Below are 22643 nucleotides of genomic sequence, written 5' to 3'. Positions count from 1 at the left end.
GCTAGGGGTTTATCTATTTTATTTATTTTTTCAAAGAACCAACTCTTTGATTCATTAATTCTTTGTACTGTTTTTGTAGTCTCCATTACATGAATTTCTGACCTGAGCTTTATAATTTCCTATCTTCTTTGGGCCTTGGGTTTGACTTGCTCTTCTTTTTCTAGAAGCTTGAGGTGCAGCAGAAGATTATTTACTGTGCTCGTTCTGTTTTCCTGAGGTGGGAATTCACCACTATAATTTCCCTCTGAGGATTGCTTTCATTGCATCCCACAGGTTGCTGTAAGTTGTATGTACATTTTCGTTTGATTGTAGATAGTGTTTAATTTCTACTTTGATTTCATCTGTGACCCATTGGTTGTTCAGGAGGATGTTTTTTAATTTGCAACTGTTTATGGAGTTTTTGTGATTTCTTTTCTCATTAATTTCCAATTTCATTGCACTATGATCTGATAGTATGCATGGGAAAATTTCAGTTCCTTTGCATGTACTTAAACATGTTTTGTGTGCTAACATATGGTCTATTTTAGAGAACGTCTCATGTGCAGCTGAGAAGAATGTGCATTCTGATGCTGTTGGGTGGAACACTCTGTAAAGGGCTACTAAGTCCATTTATTCACAAGTTTGTTTAAGTTCTGTTATTTCTTCACTGATTTTTTTATCTAGTTGATCTATCTGTGACAGTGGTGTATTAAAGTCCCCTGTTATGATTGTGTTGCTGCTTATTTCATTTTTCATGTCTGTTAAAATTTGTCATACATACTTCGGTGCTCCTGTACTTGGTGCATAGATATTTATGATTGTTATCTCTTCCTGTTGAAGTTTTCCCCTCACAAGTAAGTAGTGACCTTCTTCATCTGTTTTAATTGTTCTTGGTTTGAAGTTCACATTTGTCTGCAAAAAGAATAGCTATACCCGCTTTTTTCTGGGTTCCTGTCGCATGGAATATTGTTTTCCAGCGTTTAATTTTCAGTCTATGAATTTCCTTTTGAGTTAAGTGTGTTTCTTGTATACAGCATATACTTGGATTTTGTTTCTTGATCCACTCTGCCAGTCTGTTTCATTTGATTGGTACACTGAGATCATTTACATTGATGGCTGTAACTGATATGTATTGGCTTATCTTTGTCATGTTTTTTTCCTGCTCTTGGATCCTCCTTTTTCCCACTATCTAATTGCTTGCTCTGCTTGGTGGTTCCTTTCTGTTGTTGTTCTTGAAGCTGTGGTCTGTTTTATCCCTTTCTGAAATATCTTTTAGTACTCATTGTAGGATTGGTTTGGTGTTCATGAATTTCTTCAGTTCTTTATCATGGAAATATTTTATTTCTCTATTAAATTGGAAGGATAGTTTTGCAGGGTACATCAGTCTGGGTTGGAAGTTGTTTTCTTTCAGTACCTCAAATAGTTCACTCCAAGTTCTTCTTGCCTTGATGGTTTTTGTTGAGAAATCTGCTGTGATTCTGATGGACTTTCCTTTATAGGTGATCTGTTTCTTTTCTCTAACAGCTTTTAATATTCTGATCTTTTGTTGAGTTTCTGAGATCTTGATCACTATAAGTCTGGGTGTAGATTTATTTTGGTTATGATTAACTGGAATTCTGTATGCTTCACTTACCTGGATGTCCTATTCTTTTTCCATGCCTTGGAAATTTTCTGCTGTTATTTCTGCAAATACTCTTTTTTATGTCATTTGTGTTGACACCTGCTATTTCATAGATACCTATTAATCTAACATTGTTTTTCTTTGCTTTGTCTTGCCATTGTTGAATTGTTGTTTCCTTGTTCCTCATTGTTTTTTAAGAGATCCTTCTGTCACATTTGTTAGTGGCAATACTGTCTTCAAGGTCTGAAAGTCTATTTCAGCTTCGTTCAGGTGGTTTTGCAGCTTTTGATGAAATTTTTTATTTCCTGGGTATGTGTTTGAATCTGCTTCATGCATTCTAATTCTTTTCTATATTGCTCATTCAAGGTTTCCATGAGTTGTCTATGCTGCTCTATTTTCTTGTCAGTGTCTTCTTTGGGTATGCTGAACAATTCTTTCATTATTTTTGTTATTTCTTTTTTTACCTGAGAGATTATTTCTGATCTGATATCTTCTATGGCCTGATGGAGTTGTTTCTTTACTTCAGTTGCTATCATTTCAGAAATTCCAGGTGTATGATTTCTAGGTTCTTCTGTGTTGATGTCTCCTGGACTTGTTCTGGGTGGTGTAGAGGTCTGAGATTGCATTTTCCTCCTTCGTTTTGTCATTTTTGAAGATCCACAGGTTCCCTGGAGCTCAGCCTCACTCTCGCTTGTGTGGGAGTGGTGGGGTGAGGGTCTAAAGATCTCCAGTGCTCATTGTTGCTCCTGTGCTGGTGTGTGGGGGCAAGGTGGGGTCCCAGATTGTCATAAAACTTTCTTACGTTCACTTGGCTCCCAGGCCAGTGTCTCAGGGGAGGGGGAGACTCACTGTAGTTCCTGAAGCTGTGTGGGGTTCATCTGGGCTTCCAGAAGTGTCAGGGGGGATGCAGGTCGTGGTCACCGAGGCTTCAGATGCTGCCCAGGATCCAGCCCAGTTCCCACACCGGAAGGGGCAGGGGTGAGGGTGGAGTCCTCGAGGCAGCTGTCTGTGTCCGGGTTTCAGCTAGGCTCCTGCGGGGGTGCAGGCTGAGCTGGGAGTGACCACTAAGGCCCCAGAAGGTGCCTAGGCTCCATCTGCTTCACACACTACTGGGGGAGGCACACGGGTGACTCACTGGGGTTCCTTAAGATGTCTGAGGTTCAGCCCAGCACCCACAGACTTACTAGGGGTGTGGGGAGTGGCCACCAAGGCCCCAGGGCTCCGTCTGCCTCACACAGTGGTCGGGGAGGCGCAGTGGTAGCTCACCATGCTCCCTTAAGATGTCTGGGGTTCAGCCCAGCACCCACAGACTCACTGGGGGTGCGAGGTGTGGCCATCAAGGACCCAGATGGTGCCTGGGGCTCCACCTGCCTCACATGCTGGTTGGGGAAGCACAGGGACTGCTCACCAGGATTCCTGAAGATGTCTGGGGTTCATTCCAGCTCCCACCGTGATCTAGGGGTGCATAGCTTGGCTACCAATGGCCCAGAGGGTGCCCGGGGCTCCATCTGCCTTGCATACTGGTCAGGAAGGCACAGTGGTGGCTTACTGGCATTCCTGAAGATGTCTGGGCTTCAGCCCGGTGCCCACAAACTCAGTAGGGGTGGAGGAAGTGGCTACCAAGGCCCCAGATGGTGCCCAGGGCTCTGCCTGCCTCTCACGCTGATCTGGGATGCATGTGGGCGGCTCACTGGGGTTCCTGAAGAAGTCGGTGGTTCAGCCCAGATCCCACCAGCATCTGGGGGTGCAGGGAGTGGCCCACACACACCTTAGACTTCTGCCAGCAGATATGAAAACCATTCTCATTTTAATGTGAATGTTAAAAGTGTAAAACTTTTGATAGAAAAAGATTGATAAGCTTGAAATAAGCAAGGATTTCTTTTTTTTGTTTAATTTTAAACAGTATTAAATGAGAAAAAAAAAAAGAACAATAGTAGCATACCAGCATCACAAACATAAACCAAAGCAAGAACATTGAAAGTGATACAGGGTTTCAAGACAAAATAATACGAATTAACAGTGGTTGTTATATTAAATATCTCTATCCTCAACTACTTTGCTCAGATTAACAGATGTAAGAATGGAAGATTGTTCAAACCATTAAAGAGAATAAGAAAATAATTATTAGATATAACATTAGAGATAAGAGTTCCACTAGACAAGATGGTAGGAATTCGCCATGGTAGTTGCATTGCATATTGTTACCTTCAAATCAGTTGTTCAGATCACCAGATATAAGCATGCAAAATTGATCAGAACATAAAAAATTTAAGCATTAACTGTTCCTTTCAATCTACCACCAGACATCAGCAGTACATAGGCAAGGATTTCTTAACCAATGCACATACTGAAAAATGCTAACCATGTAGGAGAAAACGGAGGAATTGGCCTACATTAAAATGAAGAATTTCTGCTTATCAGGGGGATACTATTTTAAGAGAATGGGAAGTTGGTCTGAAAATATTTGCACAGATCCCATAAAAGGTCTGCTGTGGTTTGAATGTAACTTGTGTCCCACTGCAGGGTTGTGGTATAGGAAAGTGCCGTGGAGCCTTTAGGAGATGCAATGTAATGAGAGTTCCTTCGGTCATTTTGGGGCATTCCTTGAGGAGCATTGTGGGACCGCAGTCTCTCTTTGACTTCCTGTTCAGCATTGTAAGCTCTTCTTCGTACACACACTCATTCTGCCAAGATGTTACCTGGGTGAGGGGTAAGGGAGCTCACCAGGACTAAATGAATGCAGTTCTGTGCCCTGAAACACCAAATTGCAAACTAAATGAACTTTTTCTAGTGTTAGCTGCCTTAGGTATTTTGTACTAATGCAAAACTTACCAGTATAGTCATTCATGCAAAGTACATGAAAAAATTAAATTCATAAAAGTCAGTAAGTAAATGGCAGTAAATGGTAGGAAAAAAAAAATGAGCAAAACATGTGAAGTCATTTCATTATAAAACGTCTAAATGTGCAGTAAACATGAATTCACTGTTACTCGGCAATAGGAACTTACCTGCCAAAAATGTCTTTATATTTTTTTGCATTAATAAATACATTTGCAACATGAGTTTATGAGTTTATGTTTCTGCATAGCTCTTCCTAAATAAGAGCAAATGAACCATTATGTAATTTTGGCATAGCTTTATGTTACTGTTGAAATTTCTATTTTCTGTGATTTCTGCCTTATACCAAGCTAAGTAATACATCAGTTTACTTTAGGGGTTTTGTTATTGTTGTTGTTGTTTAATCCAGAGTTTCACAAACTTACTTGATTAGAGGGCCTTTAATCAAGCCCACTGGGGCTGGGGATTTAGCTTAGCGGCAAAGTGCCTGCCTGGCAAGCGCAAGGTCGTAAGTTCGATTCCCAGTACCGGAGAAAAACCAAAAAAAAAAAAAAAATCAAGCCCACTAATATTTTTGTACTCATTTTGCAAAATACCTTTTTGCCCCATATCTCTTCACTGGGACCAAACGCTGTAGTCTGATTTCTCTTTGGCACAGTAGATTTGTAAATCTTAAAGTGTAAAGAGACCAAACATCCCCATTCTGGTTTTTGTTGTAATCACAGGAGAGCATGATCTGAGTCTAAGCGAGAGCATACTTGACAGTTGTAAAACTGTGCACAGCATAATACAGCTTATCTGTCAGACCACCTCTGTTGGAAAATTACTAATGTAGAAGGCTCTATTTTCATTCAGGCCAACTACTCCAAAGAACCTTCTGTGAAATGGTGGATAGTTTCATTTCTATTTTAGTATGACCAGAAGGTACAAATTTCTCCACTTAAATAGCGATAGGTGTCTCCTTCCTGATTTGGTGGCCCTTAGGAAATTGCCCTAGCCCTAGCCCTAGCCCTAGCCCTAGCTGATTCCTTATCAAATCTTCTGCCACCACCTATACTGTGCTTCACTTTGGATACAGGTCTCATGGCAGCAGACCTTGCTGCAAAGAGTTACTTTAGTCTAAATTGGCATATTAAGTAAGAATAAAACTGATCACCATTTTCAGCAAGGATTGTGGCACCATCTACCTGCTAGGGGTTAATTTTTTAAACATATATGCTGTTCAATAACTGGTCTTCTGGTAGGGTATAACCTTTTTCCATTAGTTGGCATATATTGGAGGCAGCAACTTATATATTACTCATTTTGTAATTCCACTCTCAGAATGACAAATCGATAGATGTTTGAGGGAACATGTCAAACTTAGGTTCTCCTTGTTAGTCTAATATTGAGTATTTGTTACTGGATCGAGGAGGAATAGGAGTACAAAACTTTCCCTGTCTATTCTACAGCTTCAGTTTTACTGCCAGTAGGATCCTTTGACAAAAGAACTTAGACTAAATTATCTTTTGAAGAGTTCTTTATAGGTTATTTTATTAACAGTTTGTATTTTCAGAGCTTTGGTGAACAGTAGTTGTAACTTGAATTACATTAGTGTCTTAGTTACTTTTCTTTCGTTGCTGAGACAAAATATGTGACACCCAAAATTAAGGAAGGAAAAGTTTATTTTTAGCTTACAGCTTGTGGAGGTTTCAGTCCATACTTGGCTGGCTCCAAGGCAGAGTGGCACGTGGCAGAGGGCAACATTTCATGGTGGCAGGAAACAGCAAAACTAACGAGCAAAATGGAAGAGCAGCAGCAAGCAACCTCTTTCCCTCCCTTACATTGTGTGCAAACTACCTGCCCCACAACTGCATGAAGATTTGGGGGGACATGCAGACACCAACCATAACAATTAGAGATGACAGACTTTTTAAAATTTCTGTGAATATTTATTACAGTAACTATTGCAACTCATAATTCATGTGTTTTATAGAAACACTAGGGAAAATAATTTCTTGAACTTCATAAATTTACTGTTTGAGTAATTATTTTTAAGTACTGTGTTGATTAATGAAAATCATTTCATGAGCAGTTCTTAGTTTGAGATCAGAAAATCACAAGTCTTGTTAATGCAGGCCACAGAAGTCTGCTTAAAATATATTTGTACACATAAGGTACATATTAAATGTGTCTGCTGGCTTTATACACATATAGGTAGATATTTGTATTTTATCCAATAATACATTGCTATTCTACCTGTCTAGGGTTCTGATCTTGGGTTTCAGGAATTCCAGGATAGAGGGAAAATCAGTGAGCTTGGACAGAACAAAATTACCATCTCATTTTTGTGAATCCCTAAGTGAAATTAGCATGACTCTTCAGGTTTGAAGGAGGAGAGCAAAATATTCCTAACAGTACCTGTGATTTCTGTCATTAATAGAATAGACTATCACTTAAGTTTTAAAATTATTGTTAATAAGCCTACTAGTAAATCTATTTAATATGATAAATTACTACAGTTTTTTAAAAATGTGAATGGTTGCTTATCAATTTATAATGCTGGGAAGTGTGATCAAAAATACTTTTAAAAAATTAGTACCATAAAAAACACCTTGGTGTTAATTCCCCCTCAAAATACTCCCCCATACTTCCAACACACTCATCCCATCATTTTTATCTCGTTCTGAAGCAATTCTGGAAATTCTCTTTCATGAGTGTCTTTAGTTACACTGTCTTGACTGCCTGTGTTCTTAATAGATTCAAAATGTTTACCTTTCAAGATCATTTTCACTTTTGGGAAGAGCTAGAAATCATATGGTGCCAGATATATGAATAAGGTGGATGAGGATACACTGTAATGTTTTACTAGCGTGCCTTTCAGTAAATAGAGCTCGGCATCAGCATTCACTACATTCTGGATCACACCTCAAAAAAATAAGACACTCACTAAATAGGACGTCTCTAAACTGTTTCAGAAAGTGGCAAGAACATGAAAAAAGTGTTTGAAGTGAGGGTAAGAATTTTAAGAGGGATTAATGTCACTATATCTTTTACTGGAATAACTATTTTTAAATTTAAACATGCATTATGTATTTTGATCATCTCTTGCATATATTGTTTTGCACATTTGAAAACATTATTTTAAAAAGCCAGCCAATGAGGCCTATGACACACATGCACTCCTCTCACCCCAGTCCACATCCTCAACCTAAATCCCCTGTACTGTAATATCCCAATAAATTCTTTGAAATAATTTTTTCTAGATGTTTCAGGGAATGACACATGTTAAGTTACTAATAGTTCTTAAACTGTGTTCAGCCAAAGTTTACCAGTTAAAATTGTATACATACTGACTACATTTTTATAAAAGATAGCAGAAACCCATAATATAGTAGCCAGAGGTTTTCTGCCAGACACACCTAAAAGAAAGAGAATCATATGGTTAATTATAATTTATGAAAATAGTTCTTATGAAAAGTAATTTTGGAAGAATTAAAGATGCCTAACTTCTGAGTCTCGGATTAAATGCACATTTTTATATTTTAGGAGTTCCCAGACTTTAAAGATCCTGAGAAAATAGCTAGTTCCTAATAAAATGGAAAGTGGAATAAAAATGTATTTACATTTCAGAATCTTATTTGAAAAGGTTATCAGTTTTAAAACAAGTTATCAATTTTTCATTTCAAAAGAAACTTTTGCTTTGTAGTGTTTTTAATTTCTATTAAATAGTTTCCATCTTCTCTGAATTGAATATCCTCTTTGAAAGGGCGAGAAGGTTTAGATATTTTGATAGACACAGGAAAGTAAATTTAGATTTTTGCATTTTTTTAAACAGTCTGTTAAGTGGGTAGCCCCCCCATAGGTAACTAAGATTGTTTTAAAATCACAATTTATTAAAGATAGAGCTAAGACAAGTTATAAAATCAGCATTAGAAATCAGTAGTTTTTCTATATACCAATAAGTGAACTAGTGGAGAAAGAAATCATGAAAACAGTTGAATTCACAATAGCTGTAAAAAATGGTAATATCTAGGGATATTATATTTTTTTTTTACAGCTATTGAATTCATAGTAGCTGTAAAAAAAAAAATATCTAGGGATCAACCAAGGAGATGAAATACCACTACAGTAGAAATTACATAACATTAAAGAAAGAAACTGAAGACACTAAAAGATGGAAAGATCCCCTATATTCATGGACCAACACAATTAATATTGTTAAAATGGCCACATTACCGAAAGTAATCAACAGATTCAGTGTAATCCATCAGAATTCCAATAGTATTCTTCACAAAAGTAGAAAAACAAAATTCTAAAATTCATATGAAGCACAAAAGACCCAGAATATCAAAAACAGTCCTAAGTTAAAAGAGCAAGGCTCGAGCCATCACAATGTTTGTTTTCAAACTATACTACAAACCCACAGTAACAAAAACATGGTTGTGGTGTAAGAATAGACACACAGACCAGTGAAACAGCCAGAGGACAGAAACAAACTCGTGCAACTTAAGCCACCTGATTCTGGACACAGTGACCAAAAGTATCCATTGGAAAGAAGACAGCCTCTTTAACAAATGAATCTGAAAACTGGATATACATATGTAGAAAACTGAAGCTACATCCTTAATTCTCAGCTATACAAAAATCAGTTCAAAATGGATCAAAGAGCTAGGTATAAGACCTAAAACTTAGACACCAACAGGAAAACATCTGAAGCCATATATACAGGCAGAGACTTCCAGTTAGGATGCCAGTAGCACAGGAAATAATAGCAAGAGTCAACAAGCGATACTTCTGTGCCACCTGAGAATTAATATCTACAGTATATCAAGAACTAAAAAAAAAAGTCATACTGTCCAGTCAGTAAATGGGCAAAAGAGTTGTACAAGCCACTTGTTAAAAGAAGTAAAAACAGCCAGTAAGTCATTTCCATTAGGGAAGTGTAAATCAAAACTACATTGAGATTCCATCTCACTAGTTGGAATGGCTATCATCAGGAATATAAAAGCAGTGCTTGAGGAGTTTGGGGTAGGATCTGTACTGCTCATGGGAATATAAATTAGTACATTCACTAAAGAAATCAGAATGCAGGTTCCTCCAAAAACTAAAACTAGAACTGCCATATGACCCAGTTATACTATTTCTTGGAATACATCGTAAATAATTAAAGTCAGCATAAAACTGCATACCCATGTGTAATGCGGTACAGTTCATGGAACCAGCCTAAGTGCCCACCTACGGATTATTTAGATAAATAGTGGTGTATATATGCATAATGAATATTAATTACTCCATCACAGAGAAGACAGAAATTATGTCATTTGCAGGAAAATGGATGTAACCAGGGACAGTCATACTAAGTGAAATAAACCAGACTCAGAAAGACAGGAACCACATTACTTGTAGAATCTGAAAAACATGATAAAATAGAAGGGGGACTCTTACTGACAAGAGGAAGGGGAGAGGGAGAAGATGTAAGGATGGGTAATTGGGGATGGATATGTTCAAAATATATGCGTGTATGAAAACACTATATTGAAACCCAGTTATTTTATAAAGTTAATAACTAATGTTTTATTTAAAAATGGGACTAATATTCATGTATTGCTTTGTTTCCTTTCTATCCTCTACATGGTTCTTAAAAGATTTTTCCTAAAAAATAAGTAAAAGGTTTTTCCTAACACATTTGAATGCAGATATAGTACCCTGCAGATTGTTACTCAGCTGTAAGCCTTTTTATCTATTTTAGTTTTAAGTAATTACGTGTATTTATGGGGCATGATGTGATGTGTGCATACACTACAGGATGATTATATCGTGGCTTTAAGCATGTGCTGATTGTTAAAAGTGTTTCAAAGCAAAGTATGATGGCACCTGCCAGAAATTCCAACCGTCTAGGAGGCAAGGCCGGAGGATGGTGAGTTCCAGACTAATCTAGACCACATAGCAAGTTGGAGGCCTTCCTGGAACACAGAGATCTTGACTCAAAAAAACAAAACAAAACAAAAACAGCTATGTTTCAAGAAGAGAGATTTGCAAAGCAGCAAGAGCTTGTGAATATGACAGCCGCTTCGGTCAGTAGCGCACTGTGTGAGTGACGAAAGGCACTGGTTGCAGCCTTTTGACTTCATTGCGTATGTGCATGAAATGCTGCTGTAGTCTTCCACTCTGTCCTGCCGGGGGACGGGGCTCATTTACAAAGGCAGTAATGTTTAAAAACTAAAGATAAGTTCTGAGAATGATTTTAGTATCTTGAGTTAGTTCATCTCATTGAGAAATGATACACCTCCACACTGTAGATGTAAGCTATCCTTTATTATTTTCCCAGTAAACTCTTCTCTTCCAGTTATTCTGTTTTTTTAAATTTATTTTAAAAGTAAAAGAAGGAAAACATATTAACAAACAGACATCCACTTAGAAAATAGTATAGGAACAATACAAGCAATATAGAGTTACAGACAAAGTGGTAGGAAATTAACAATAGTTGTTGTTTTACGTATTAATATCTTCAAAGTGGTTTCTCAGGAAAACAAAGGGAGACATGCAAGATGGATCACATAATTAATCATTAACCGTTCCTTTCAGTAAAGGATAGAAGTCAGTAGTACAACGATGTTAGCAGTCCTGTATATACATACTTTTATACATAATTTCCTCTTCTTTCTTTTCTTTGTTCCCTCACCCCAGTTGGTCTTTACTTTTGAGCATTTTCCTTTCGTTTCACAATGTCTGTCATACCTCCTAATTTTTATTCACTCTTTCAGGTTCTTACACTAATGAGACAATACGTTGCTTACACATGGAAGTCTGGTTTATTTCACTTACGAGTATGGTCTCTAGTTGTAACCATTTACCTGTAAAAGCCTCAAGTTTATCTTTCTTTATAGCTGAGTAGTATTCTGAATTGGCATTTCCCTTCAGTTTCCTCTCTCTTCATTTCCAGGAGTCTCTGATCCATTTTGATGAGACATGGGTAGGGAGGAGTATGTACCAGAACTGTATGCATTACAGTCCTCTAATAGTTTTTTTTGAGGCAGGTCATCCAAGAGAAGAATCCAGAACCACAAAGCATCACTTTGACTCTTACAAAAAGGTCTTGCTTTAAAAGGTACATCCTTTAAAAATTAAGTATTTCTCACCTCATAAGTATATTTGGCAAATTAAAGTTCTGTATGAAGACTATATTAATTTATGGTGAGAATATAAAGTAAACACACTATTTTAACTACCCTTTTCTTATAAATCTACTTTTGTGTTGGCGTTACTTGACCTGAAATAGTGGGTCACCCTAGCAGCTAGGATACCTTTCTTAAAAGGCATGCTATAATATCTTTATTGGACTCAGTAGTAATATCTTTATCTGTTATCTGTTATGTGTTTCATAATAACTTGATTTATTATTACAGGATCATTTTATGTCTAAGGAATTAGCAGATGCCAGATTTAGAGATTTAAGATATTCACATCAGTTAGCCAAAATAGCATATATACTTTAATGAGAAAGACCTAAAACTTCTATTTAACTGCATGTATTTACAAGATTTTCAGTAAACAGTTTTGAGCATCCAATCCATTTGTACAGATTTTTAAATTAATAAACTATACATTTTATATAATTATAAGCTGATAACTCAGTGTGTATAGTATACAATTATGGTCATCTCCACATAGTCTTAATTTTAAATCTTTGGAGTAACTTTATCAGATTTAAACAGTTACTATTTTTACCTTGGAACAGAGAGTCATTTTGTTGTTTATTTTGCCTGTTTTTTGTATTATCATCAAATTGTGATCTGTTTGCAGAAATCTTGTTAAACAGCATATGTATTTGTGAGGGACTATTTAGTTAAAACCATATAAAAATCATATCATATTTGGAATTCACTTTACTGAGCATACATAAACTAACGTATTTAGAACATGTAAGAGATTTATCTTTTGTCAGCCCCAAAAGCTTGCCCTATGCTGACTCATGGGACAGTTGTGCATGTATCCTTGGTGTTTGAGAGCTGCCCAGCAGCAAGATTTATGAACTATGGCCCCATCGTGGACATGTTAATAGTGAATACTGTCCCCATAAGCACTCTTACACATTGCTGAAAAGGGTTTAAATTAACACCAGGACTTCAGAGAATCCAAAGACAGTGCCTGCAAAGCTAACAGTACACATCGTTTACTTCACCACTGCCACTCTTTTGTATCTATCCTGGGGAAACTTTTGTGTATAAGATATGTTGAAAGATACTTGTTTCAACACTATTCATAATAATAAATTGTCCTTCAGTGGAGGAACAGGTAAACTGCTTTCATTTGTATAATGAGACATTTCGTAACTAAAAATGAGTGAGCCTAGTATCTGTTATCAGTATATACTATATGTCAGAAACATAAGGTTGCATGTAAAGACAAGTTTCTAAATAATCCCATCTACCTCTGCACTAAATAGTAATGTTTATCATTTGAATGTGTAAATATACAGTGGTACCTCGGTTCTGAAATGCTTTTGTTTGCAGTTTGGTTCACAAGCAGAACCATTTGACAGAATTTTGTTCTTGTTTGTAAACTGCATCAGGTAACAGACAGGACCACAGCCATCTTTCCTACATAAACACAAATATGACCATCTTTTCCAAAAGCATAGAACAAATTAAGTTTCTGAACCAAGGTACCACTCTATATTTAAAAGTAGAAAATACACATGACACTCACACACCAACTTAATAATAGTTATCCTGGGCTTTTGGTTGAGCTGTACTTACAGTATATTAATTTCTGAAAGAGAGGAGACGAGGAAGTTTCAGTTTCAAGCACATATGGAAAAGTACCATTTTTGCTGATATGTACATGGATTGTATTGTAGGCTATTTAGACATCTGTTCTTACTCATTCTTTTGAGTGTATTATCACAGCCATACATTCACAGTAAGGTCTACATGCTATTTTATGTAGAGAAGGAGGTAACTCTTAAACTGGAATCGAAGTATGTCTTTTAGAATTTTTTTTTTTTTTGTATTTTATTCCTGGTTTCTAATTTAAGTTTTTCAATTTTCAAACCTTCCGATAATTACCCTGAGTAGTCTAGAAGTTGAACTGTCAGTAAATGAAGATTTTTAATGTAAAGTTATTTTCTTTATCCTGTAGGAAAAACATCAGAAAGAGGCTCATTTTCCTTGTACAGCAGAGATACCGGATTACCAGGCTGTCAAGTAAGTTTTGTTAATAAAAAGCAATGCGTTGATTTTCTTTTTCCTATGGTGCTAGGGGTTGGACTGAAGACCTTGCATGTCCCAGGCAAGCATTTTACCACAGACCTACATACCCAGCCCAAGGAGATGATTTTTAAACACTTAAGTAAGGACTTTTCTAATAATAAAAAACGTAGAAATCCACATTATTTTACCATTATTTGTTCATTTAATTCTTGCACTACATATAATTTTTTAGCAATTAAATGTATTTTATTTTCTTTTGCTCCCTTTGTTTAAACTGTTCACCCTCCAGTTTAAGATACTGTCTTTATCAGCAAAGATTTTGATAAACCACTTCCATTTTAATTGGAAATAAAGTAGCCAAAGCTCCTACTCCTCTCTAAAATGCCTATCATTTCTGAAAAAAATTTCTGCATAGTTCCCATAGAAAAATAAAAGTGCTGGTCTATCATTTTGTTAATTTTATTGTTTCATTATAAGCATTTTTTATATAACCAGTGGTATGTATTACTAGTTCTTACCAACTCACAATAGCAAAATAGTTTAAATTTTTGTAATTATTGCAAGGTGGTTGACATCACATTATCTTCAAACTGTGTATCATAGAAGTGTATGTACCATCGAAATCCAAAAATGTTGCAAATCAGGTCTCTCTTTTAACCAGTTAAACATTTACCAGCACACTGCCCATGGTTAGTCAGTTACAGAGAACCAAAACGCATAAATGCTTATTTAGGTCACAGTAGGTCACTAGAAAAGCAGCAGTTGAATTTCTGGCCTCTGATAAGGTACTTGTCTGACATTTTTGAAAGGTAAAAGCGTTAGCTTGGATTGACCATTTCTTCTATAATGTATGTTTAGTAGCATCTGTTGATAAGTACAATATCCTTTTAGGTAAGATCAGTCATGAATTTGTGATTTTTATATTTCATTTATGATTGGTATAAGAAATCACTTTTTATGGTGTAAATTTGAATTTCATAGTGTAAATTCTTTAAGGATTTACAGTGGGGTTCCTGGATCTCACTTTTTGTTTTCTTTTTTTGGTCTTTTTGAGAGAGGGTCTCACTGTGCGTTCAGGCTGGTTTCGAACTCACTTTGTAGTCCAGGCTGGCCTCAAACTTGCAACAGTCCTCCTGCCTCAGCCTCCTAAGTGCTGGGATTGCAAACATAAGCCACCATGCCTGACATGGATCTCATTTGTGATCTCAACTACATCTCAGTCAGACTTTTTTTTGTTTAGTTGTGTTTGTTTTGGGTTGATTGTTTGTCCTATAGAAATTGAACCTGGAGGCTTTGCACTAAGCCAGATCCCCAAGCTTTTTTAAATTTTGAGACAGAATCTTCTTCAGTCACTAAGTTGCCAGGGCTGGGCTCAAATTCCGCCCTACTCTCTTAGAGTACTGGGATTCTAAGGCATGCACCACTATGCCGTGCCTCATGATCAGAGATTTTATTACTCTTCTTCTATAAATAGGTTCAGAGCAAAAGAAAATTTTAAAAACTAATTTATATCATTTTGACCACAAATATTTGACAAAAATAACTGCAGAGTCCCCTAGGTGTAAAGCGTTCTATAAACTGCCACGTGACATATCACTGAGTAGATTAGGCTGCCGGCCTGCTTCCGGGCCTTCAAATTCTTTTCACCTGGATCTCAGATCTAAGGCAGCACTGGGCCAGTCAATACTAAATCTTACATTAGGTCTTTAAAGTCTTATTCCATTGTTGGTTACCAGGTATATGAAAGTGTCGTTCTCAGTTCCTGATAGTGTGTACTAGAGAATCAGTAAATGTCAGCTGAGTACTGTAAGTAAAAAGGAAGTCAGAAGACCTGGATTCATACCCTTTCTCTGCAGTGATTCCCTCAGAGAATGGGATCCCTTAAGAATGGGATTAGCAACTTCTGCTTCCACCTGTTTTCTTGGTCTTTAAAGGTTAAATTCTACATGTTTGTGAGAAAGTAGTTTGTATCTAAACCTGTGCTAGCTAGTGAGTGGTGAACCTAAACCCATATTTGAGATTTCTAGCTATGACATGACTAAATAGTACTTTAGCATGTAGTTTCAGATGCATAGTCTATGCCCTTACCTCTTTCCATTTTATTTTGTTTGGGTGAGGAAAGTACTAGGAGTTTATGTTCATCAAGTACCCCAGGCAATTCTGATTCACATGGACTGGTATTTGTGCTTTGAGAAACTCCATATGCCAAATCTAAGGACATACGAAATATAAAAAAAAAAAAAAAATACAAATTACAGGACTACTGTTTGATAACTCTGTACACAAACATTTTGGAATCAGGCAAGCCAAAGCAAAAGACACCGAGATTACTGAAGTGTATGATGCAATATACAATACACAGTGCTGTGTATAAAATTTAAAGGTACTTAAGCACAGGAAAGATTCATTTCTGAAAACTTCATGTCCCTAGAGAGGAAGTCCAAAATATAGCAGAGCAGAGAGAGGATCATACTGAGCAAGAAAAGCCTCAGTGAGGACAGGAGGGTTCTTAAGAAGTAAAAGGAGGGCTGAGGATATAGCTCAGTAGCGTAAGTGCCTGCCTGCAAGCACTAGGTCCTGAGTTTGATTCCTAGTACCAGCAAAAAATAAAAAATCAAATAAAATAAAGAAGTAAAAGGATTCATCACTGAGAGGGTCAGTGGTTTTATTTTCCCTGTTCCTTATCACTGTACTGCAGTTGCTAGGAGGAAGTATGATGACAGTAGCTGATTAGGGGCCTGATTAAGTAAGCTCAGGAAATTCAAGAGTTAAAAAGGTGTGTTATTCCTATTCAAAGAAAAACATGTACAAGTTAAAAGCTTGCAACAATATTTATTATGATGGGTCAGAGAAGGAAAAAAATACACTTAACTAATTGACTGTTATTTTATCTCACCTATTTACAAATGACAAAAATCCAAGGTAGTGTAAATTAGTAACTATAAAATCATGTCCAAATACCACCTTGAAGCTGTTATTCTTCAATAAAATCCCCTAGGAAACATTAACTCTGCTATTAACATAAATGCTGCCAACATACTGTAAAATTCAGGCTAATTTAATAATATCTGATGGGCCTTACTTCATGTTAGGATGGTGTAATGATACGTCACTAGATGAGTCTCCTCATAGTATTTTCACAGCAGTTGCATAACTGATGGGTCATTGAAAGGAAACTGGTATAGCAGCATTACTAGGAACAATGATAGATCATTCTGGAATTGAATTGCTTTTTTATTGATCCAACATAGAGCGTAGAACCCATCATCTATAGGTTCAGAACCTTTTTAAACTGCCAGAGTTATGTGAAAAAGCCTTTTATCGTAATGACTAATTGATTCATATTCATTCATTAATATTTCTCAAACAAGTATGTATTCAAGTAGTTTGAATATGAGTTTTTCTGTAAATGTTCAAACCTGAAAGATAGCAGAGTCTTGTGTTTTATATTCAGAAAGCTTGAAGTTTCGTTTGAGTTCAGATAATATGCCTTTGAGAAAATCACAACTTTAAAAGCAGTTAACTTTTAGTTACTTATAAATACATCCATACCGTTTGGTTCTTTTCTCTTTTTTCATTATATTCAATCTCACTATTTATACACATTTCTAATGATAAATGATAAAAGGGTGATAAATGTGTATATACCTAAAAAGAGAACTTGAAATAAATGAAGCAAAAAAAATTTGATAGAGAAATAAACGTACTCATATTTAAAAAGATTTGAATACTTCTTTCTCAACAATTGATAGAATAACTTGGCAAAAACAGTAAAGATGGGAACTAAGTGAACTTTCAACAACTTTGACCTAATTGATTTTTATAGAACACTACAACTGAAGAACAGAATTTTCTCTCAAAAGCACATGTTACATTGAGCAGGTTTGAACCATATACTGGCCCATAAAATTAGTATCAATAAATTACAAAGATTTGAAAGTAAGAGTATATTCTGTATCTACAAACAAATTAAATTAGAAGTCAGTAAGCTGTCCAGTGAAACACTAAATAGTTGAAAATTAAAGATACATGTCTAAATAATTCATGGTTTTAAAAAGAAATTACAAGAGAGTTTAGAAAATACTTCTGAGTGATAATGAAAATACCATTTCAAATCTGATAAAATTTATTGATACAGTTAAAGCAGTACCTAGAAGTATAGCAATATTTACTTTAGTATAGAAGATCTACAGTAAGTGAACTGAAATTCTAACCTAAGAAGCTAGAAAAGTACAAAGTAAACCCTCAAGTGAACAAAAGGAAGTGCTAAAAGAAGACCAGAAATCAATGTAATAGGTGAAAAAACTGACAGTGTTAGTAAAAAATGCTGTAAGAAAAATTACCTAGATTAGCTAGAGTGACACAGAAAAGGATAGAAAAGATGAGAGAACACAACTTATCAATATCAGGAATAAAAGACAAGTTATCAGTATAAATCATGTACACATTAAAAAGAAATATTAGCCAGAATTTAATATACAGGTAACTGAGGCATTATAGAACTCCACATAGTCACATTCAGAAAAGACCCTCACCACAAAACATTATAGTAAAAACCGCAGAAGTGCAGCACAAGAAGAGAATATTAAAAGTGGTTAGGGAAAAGGAACAAATTACTCATAAAGGAAAGCCCATCAGAATACTGCTCACTTTACAGCACAAACCTTGGGAAGTGTTTCGAGCCCTAAAAGAAAACAATCCTTAAAATTAATGGACAAGTAAGATAGTGTCATGACAAAGAGCACCTAAGAAATTCATGACCACCAAACTAGCACTCCAAAAAATTCTGAAGGGTGTCCTAGCAAGACACAAGGAAGCTGCCATCGACAAAAGTTCTAATAGGATGAATGCACCAGGTAAGCAGGGGGACAGGTACGGAGTCAGCAACAGGAAAATAAGGCAGTGACACGAAGAAGTCAGTACCTGTCAGGCTGGGTTCAAACTTTCTCTCCTCTTCCTCAGCCTCTCAGAGTGCTGGGGTTACAGGCGTGCGCCACTATGGCCAGCCCCTGAGCTCATTTTCTGAGGTGAACCACACCGTTTCTCCAAACATCATTATGATTTGTACCAGAAATGAAAGTTTAGTTTAACTCTTGAAAATCAATCTATTGAATTCACCATGTTAGCAGATTCAAGAAGAAAAACAGTATAATTTCAGAAAAAGGTACTTCATACAATTAAATATGCATGGTAAAAATCATAACAAACAGGAAGCAGCTTCCTGAATTTGATAAAACACTTGCATGAAAAACTTCACAGCTAACAACATGCTTAATACTGAAAGATTACTGTAAGTGCTTTTCCCCTGATATTAAGACTACAGGAAGAATTCTAGTCTCATATTTTCACTTTTATGGACATAGAAAAATAGAACATAAAAATTGAATGATCTAGGCTGAATTTGGACCTGATGCATTTATGTAAATAGGAAGCCCTAAGGAATCATCAAGAAAACTTGTAGAGCTAATAAATACTTTTAGGTATCTCACGAGATAAAAAGTCCATCTAAAAAATTTGATTAGCTGGATTCAAAGGCACATGTCTATAATCCCAGCTACTTGGGAAGCTGATACAGAAAGATTACAAGTTTGAGGGCAGCTTGCGCAGAAAATAATGCCATCTCAGAAAATTCAATTTCTGTGCATTAGCAATGAATAATTAGAAAATAAGAGTAACGAGATGGTGCTGGTTTTAGTAGCATCAAAAAACATAAAACACTGTGGAATAAGCTTAACAAAAGATTATAAGACTTTTCATAATAAAGATGTAAAACACTAGTGAATAAGTCAGAGATCTAAAAAGTAGATATACCATGTTCACGAGTTTTAAGACTATCATTTAAATCTTAGTTCTTCCTAAATTGGGTTACAGGTTTAATGTAGTCTCAATCAGAGTTACATCAAGCTTCTTACAGATATTGACTAGATTATTTCACAGTTCATTTAAAAAAGGCAGAAGATCAAGAACTCAAAATAATTTTGAAAGAAAGTATGGCTTTACCTTACCTGATTTCACAATTTCCTTAAAACAGTGCTAATCCAGACAAAATGAGGGCACTATTCATATGTGAAGGTTGACAAACAGCTCAAGGAACAGATCAGAAAGGCTAGAGGGTCCCATATTCATATGGCAGATGATATTTGATAAGAGCAGCATAAAATTAAATGGTAAGAGAGTAGTATCTTTGGCACGTGGTACTGTGTGTTGATGTGGCAGAGGGAGGAACTTTATCTCTTACCTTATTTCATATAATACCTAAGAAACATTGATGAGCTGAACTTAATCACAATTAGAGACTTGTACGTTTTATTTTAAAAAATCAAGAAAATGAAAAGGGGGTACAATTGCACATGCCCATAGTCCCAGTTACTTGTTAGCCTGAGATAACATGATCATTTGCCCAAGAGTTCTCAGCCAGCCTGGGAAACATAGCCAGACCTTGGTTCCTTAAAATCATGATAGAGGAACAAGCCACAGACTAGAAGAGAACTGTAACACCTGCACCTGCACACATGCGTGCACACACACAGGTATATGTAGACTATATGAGGTCCCCTGAGAATTCAGAACTCAGAAAGAGTCCAGATATACAAATACCCATTCAGCACATGAAAAAAATGCCCCACATTATTAGCTTTCAGTCACACATTAATCAAAACTGCAGTGACATACCTTTACATACCTGTGGAATAACCAAATTTAGCATGGCTATTAAAGCATCAAATGTTAGCAAAGATGAACCAACCTGAATTCTTTTACATTGCTAGTGAGACTATAAAATGGCACAATAACTTTCAGGAACTGTTTGTAATTTCTTACAAAATTAAACAGTATTTATACCATAATTCAGCATTTATATCCCTAAGTATTTATCTAAGAGAAGTGAAAGTATTGTTCATAAAAAGCCTTTAGGAAGAATGTTCATAGCAGCATTATTCATGCTATCTTAAAACTGGAAGCAACCAGCTGTTAACAAAATAGATAAATGATCTCTGGCACGGTGATTCATTGATTGCTGCTCAGCACCGAAGTGATGATCTCATGACACATGCCACTACCTAGATGAGCCTCAGTAATGTGATGCTGAGAGTGGCCAAATCTCAAAAGTATGTATTTTTCGATTCCACTTGCATGAGCTTGCATAAAAGGCAAAGGTGTCCTACGCTATACTGGTGAAAATCTAACCAGTGGTTACCTCTGGGAGGAGAATTCCACTATGAAAGGTTCCAAAGGAGCAATTTGGAGTCTTAACTATGTATTCACCAAAATTGACATGTTTAAGATCTGAATATTCTATTGTGTGTAAGGAAAGAAAAACTTAGTTTTAAGAAGATAAAAAAAATGACTTTTATGGTAGTATCTAAAAAACTCCACATAGTTTAGAGTAAATTTTGACAAAAGACATGTAAAATCCCAGCACTAAAAACTGCTAACCACTGCTTAGAAAAATTTGAAAGGATTGCAGCAAATATATAGATAAAATATGTTCATGAATTGTGAGACAATTCTCTTAGCGTGTCAGCTGTTCCCAAACTGATCTGAAGACTTAAATGCAACCCCAGCTGTAATTCCAGCAGAGTTTTTTTTTTGTAGGAATTAACAAGCTCATTCTAAAATGTCTTCAGTAACCCTGATGTTGAATTTCTAGATGTACTTTAACTACAAAAGGTTATATAAATCTAAAATTCTTTAATAATTATTTGAGATGATTTTTGTCCTTTATTAGACGCTTTATCTTTTCTCTCATGCGTCTTTCTTACTGGGTGAAAAATGTCAAGGAAGTAACACCCGATATATTACCAGACATGCTGAGAAAGGAAGAGAATGATTCAGAGGTTTTCTTGTTTTACTGTTTATGTGAGGGATTGGGCCAGGGAACAGAAATACCTGCCCTTAAGAAGCTCATATTCTGGCTGGGGGAGAGCTGTCATCACACAAAGAATTACATAACTAATCTCAAGTAAGTGGCACAGATGTAATTTGAAACCCAGGAGAGAGAAATGTAGGTGATTTTGATACGGAAAAGAACCCTGATAGAGGGTAAGCCTCTGACCTTTGGACTGCCTGGGCTGCACTGAATGTAGAGGAGTTATCTGGGACCACATGTAAAATTTTGTATACTGTAGTAGTGTATACAAGTAAGAAAGTTTAGTTTTATATTTTTATTGTAACATTTCTAATAGTACTAACGTAGTTGACTATAAAATATCATGACAAATCTGCCTAATGTAATTCTGTACTGTTTACGCCCCAGCTGCTGTAAAACTATTATTTTACAAAATAATACAAGCTCAAGTTTAATAATGAAATAAGGAAGTTTACATGTCTGCATGATACAGTAACAGTAGAGGTCTGTCTTCACAGGCACACACGAGTTGGTAGGTTGAAACACCATTATCAGTCGTCAGTGCATTGTACTTACAGATGGCACAAGCACACGTAATGCCTGTGTGGTGGGTGCAGGAAGGAGGCAGTGTTAGCATTGTAGTGCGTCCTTCCCTCCACAGTGTGTCTGTTGTCAGTTTTGCAGTCTGTGCTAAAGCACAATATAATCAGTTACTGAAAATATTGCTGAAAATCATGTCAAGTTTATGGTCTTGTGAGGTCACATTAGCTATCTAGAGCCACATGCAGCCCATAGCCAAGTGTTTGACATACCTACCTTACAGGATGAGTAGAATTTGGCAGGTTAAAAAAAGAGGGCACCTTGGGAAAAGAAAATACAGCTAATCAAAATGAGACAATGCTGAGTGTGTGAGTGTAGCTGGTCTGTTACTTTTCTCCCATCCCATCCTATAAACTGTGAGCACGGTTTCTGTGGCTGTTTGCTTGTTGTATTTTTAGTGCCTAGCTCAGTGTCTGGCAAATGAAAAGTACCGTAGACCTGTTTTGAATGAAAAAAAAAATTATGGATGTGTTTGCTCTAGGAATAAAATTTTCATGTGGCTTGATTCAGATATTTAGGAGAATGGTGTGAGATTTCTAAATTATAAAGAAAAGGGTTAGATGCC

General features: G+C 36.2%; 1 protein-coding gene across 2 annotated transcripts in view; it reads left to right on the top strand.

Moving 5' to 3' along the window:
- The window catches only part of Tcf12 (transcription factor 12), a gene marked incomplete at its 5' end in the record, with an annotated part of 395275 nt that overhangs the window by 265909 nt on the left and 106723 nt on the right, over nt 1-22643 (top strand). For both annotated transcript variants that reach the window (XM_013518905.1, XM_005393856.2), the window contains 1 exon segment: nt 13562-13626. In XM_013518905.1, the coding sequence (XP_013374359.1) occupies nt 13562-13626 (65 nt within the window).

This window comes from Chinchilla lanigera, unplaced genomic scaffold, assembly GCF_000276665.1.
Source record: "Chinchilla lanigera isolate Chin_1 unplaced genomic scaffold, ChiLan1.0 scaffold00049, whole genome shotgun sequence".
Lineage (NCBI taxonomy): Eukaryota > Metazoa > Chordata > Mammalia > Rodentia > Chinchillidae > Chinchilla > Chinchilla lanigera.
The sequence above is the reverse complement of the archived record's forward strand: the minus strand, read 5'-3'. Positions and strand labels throughout refer to the sequence as shown.